This window comes from Solanum dulcamara, chromosome 11 (genome assembly GCF_947179165.1).
Source record: "Solanum dulcamara chromosome 11, daSolDulc1.2, whole genome shotgun sequence".
NCBI lineage: Eukaryota > Viridiplantae > Streptophyta > Magnoliopsida > Solanales > Solanaceae > Solanum > Solanum dulcamara.
In genome coordinates, this window is record NC_077247.1 from 26824458 (window position 1) to 26827906 (window position 3449).

The 3449-nt window shown below is 37.7% G+C and overlaps 1 protein-coding gene across 1 annotated transcript; it reads right to left on the reverse strand.

Moving 5' to 3' along the window:
- Nucleotides 1–2267: 2267 nt before the first annotated feature.
- LOC129872469 (uncharacterized) lies at nucleotides 2268–2612 on the reverse strand. The gene has a single exon (XM_055947453.1). The coding sequence runs from the start codon at nucleotides 2610–2612 to the stop codon at nucleotides 2268–2270; it is 345 nt and encodes a 114-aa protein (XP_055803428.1).
- Nucleotides 2613–3449: the final 837 nt, after the last annotated feature.

Here is a 3449-nt window from a genome sequence, read left to right on the forward strand (position 1 = left end):
CTAGGCTAGACATATATTAATATGGGTTCTACGGACTCGATTACTTACGAATATTGTATATTTGATAGATTGGAAACATTTTGAGGCATCGAAGAAAGGAAAGACATTGGTGAATTAGCTTGTTTGGATTCAGTTCTTTGGTTGAGGTAGGTTATCATCATGACCCAAATACGGGTGTGATGACACTCATCTCAACCCTACCCAATGGAAAATTGATGCAGAAGAAAAGGAAATAAATCAAATTTAACTTAACCGAAAACACGTAAAACAAACTCAAACTCCCCCAAGATTGGTTGTTATGTGTACAAGCCACTAATACATTAACGAAGTACGAAAGGAAAATACAGTCACAATGTCTTTGTCTCTAGAATAGGACTAAAAACATATTAAAAGAATAAAAGGTGTCCGCTAGATGGATGTAACAGCTACCTCCACACTCGAAATGATAGCCTCGAAAGTAGTATAAAACACTGGAGATTAAGCAGGTCCGGGCTCACAACCTACACAAGTGTAGAAGCAAGGGGTGAGTACCAAATAACACAGTACTCATCAAGTGGATAACTAAAACTAAGCAAAGCTCAATATATACAAGTACTCATGTCCTCCCAACCGAACCTCCTTAACTACAACCTGCATAAAACCATCCCAACTCTACACTTGTACAATAACAACAGTAATACAGTCCACGAATACTTATCAATAGTCTCATCAATGAATCATATAAAGTCAAGTTCAACATATACGAAGCAATATAGGGGTAAACACAAATTCACAAATATCAGAAAGGTGCAATGCAATGCAATGAAATAATGCATGTCCGTCCTATCGGTACATATCGGCTGAATCACAGTTCAGAACCCATAGGGGACATTCCTGTCCATGTAACCTTTCATGGAGAGTATGGCCCGTCCCCTCAATATACATTTCCTGCCATGGAGCGTGTGACTCGACCCTTTTTATTTCATAATACCTATCACGAAGCGTGTGGCCCGACCCCTTTATTTCATATCATTTTCAGTCTCAACATAGTATGTCAGAACCAATGCAATCAACTCATGTTCATATGATTTACGATAATAACATGACAACAACAATAATTGTTTTCCTATCTCACATCAATATAGTCATTTCACATGTTCAAAATAAACCTATAATCACAACATATCAATTCTACCAATACATGTCATTGGATCACCATTTTATACCTCTCATCTCCATTTTTAAGGTCAATCATACAGTCAATAACCCAGTCCAATTCTCATTACTTCCTAGTACACATAACACAAAAATAGAAGCATCTATAAGCTTAAATTGAGGTTTAGAAATTCACTTGCCTCAAATAAACAAGCAATCACTTCAGGACTTGAGCCTTCCCTTTTTGTTGGGCCTCCAAATCAATGTAATCTAGTCAAATAAATAATCACTATAAGATTTTAAAACTAGTAACACCCATGTCTATCCTAAACCCAAAAACTCACACAAATCTATAAACAAGTTCCCAAATCTTGATGCCAATTAATAAATCAAATCTTATATTTTCTAAATTTCAAGCCTAGGGTTAAATATTAATTTTCTCCAATATCACAAATTTGATAAAATTCATATAACATATTTACATAATATTTAGTTACCTATCTCAATATATCAAAACTTAATTTATAATATAAAACATTATAGTAGTAGTTAAAATTGAAGCCACTGGTTATGAAACCAGTGGCAACAAAAGGCCAGATTTCCTATTGCTTTAATACTTGCACATGGTGCTAATAAAGTAATAATAATATGACTCCCCCTCTCAAACTTAAGCTTACCTGAATTGCAGTGCGGCGATCTCTTCTCGTCGTCGTCTGCGGAGGTAAGCTTCTCGTCCTTTCTTGCTTCGTTTTCTAATTAATTAGATACTAAAGTAACAAACCCTATTAATCAATTTTAATAAATATAAGAAAAGTGATATAGGATATTAAATAAATTAACTCTTTAGCCCACCAATTAAATTAATTATTTAAAATCACCAATTAATTAATTAACAGAAGTTATCGAATAGTCCAAAATTCCCAATTTAAATGTACAGAAGGAGTCTTTTATGAAGGAAAGAGGATTCGCTGTCCAAATGACTTAACGGGTCATTACATTATCCACCACTAAAATTCATGTTCGTCCTTAAACATAAAGTAAAAGAAAGTACCTGATGCTTCGAAAGGTTGGGGATATCTAGCACGCATATCAGCCTCTGTCTCCCAAGTCTCCTCTCTGACTGAACGGTGCTTTCATTGTACCTTCACTGAAGCAATCTCCTTGGTTCTAGGCTTACGAACTTGCCTATCTAGAATTGCTATAGGTTCCTCCTCAAATGTCAGGTCTGGACCCAACTCCACTGAATTGAGTGATAACACATGGGAATCAGTTGGAACATACTTCCGAAGCATAAAAACATGAAACACGTTATGCACAGCCAATAAACTAGGTGGTAAGGCCAACTTATAAGCTACCTCTCCAACTCGTGCCAAAATCTCAAATGGACCAATGAATTGATAGTTAAGCTTGCCCTTCCTTCCGAACTGCATCACGCCCTTCATAGGAGACACTCGACGCCAAACATGATCACCCACCATGAACTCCAATGATTGAACTCTCTAGTCTGCATAACTCTTCTGCTTACTCTGGGCTGTCAAGAGTCTACCCTAAATCCTACGAACCTGCTTCATAGCATCTCTAAGAAAGTCTGTGTCTAAAGAGTGCATCTCAGCTAAATCAAACCACCCAAGAGAAGATCGACTCTGCCTACCATACAAAGCCTCAAATGGGGCAATCTGGATACTGGAGTGATAACTGTTATTGTAGGAAAACTCTGCTAGGGGCAAATGTTGATCCCATCTAGCACCAAAATCAATAACACAAGCTTGAAGCATATCTTCCAATACATGAATTGTCCTCTCGGACTGACCATCGCTCTATGGGTGAAAAGTTGTACTCATCTCAAGTCTAGTGCCCAAACCATGTTGTAATGCCTGCCAAAAATGTGAAGTAAATACTAAACCCCGATCCGAAATGATGGATACTGGAACACCATGAAGTTGAACAATCTGGCTAATATATAATTGGGCTAGCTTATCTGCTGTGTACCTCACCTTAACTGGAATAAAATGGGCGAACTTTGTCAGTCTATCAACAACCACCTATGTAGAATCATAACTACCCACAATGGGAGGTAAACCCACAAAGAAGTCCATGGTGATCATTTCCCACTTCCAAGTAGGAATAGGCATCCTCTGACTCACACCCCCAGGCCGCTGGTGCTCACACTTTACCTACTTACAAGTCAAACACTTGGACATGAACTCTGCAATATCTTTCTTCATCCCACACCACCAATAGTGCTGACACAGATCATGATACATCTTGACTACTCTCGGATTGATGGAATACCTTGAACAATGAGCCTCTTCCAA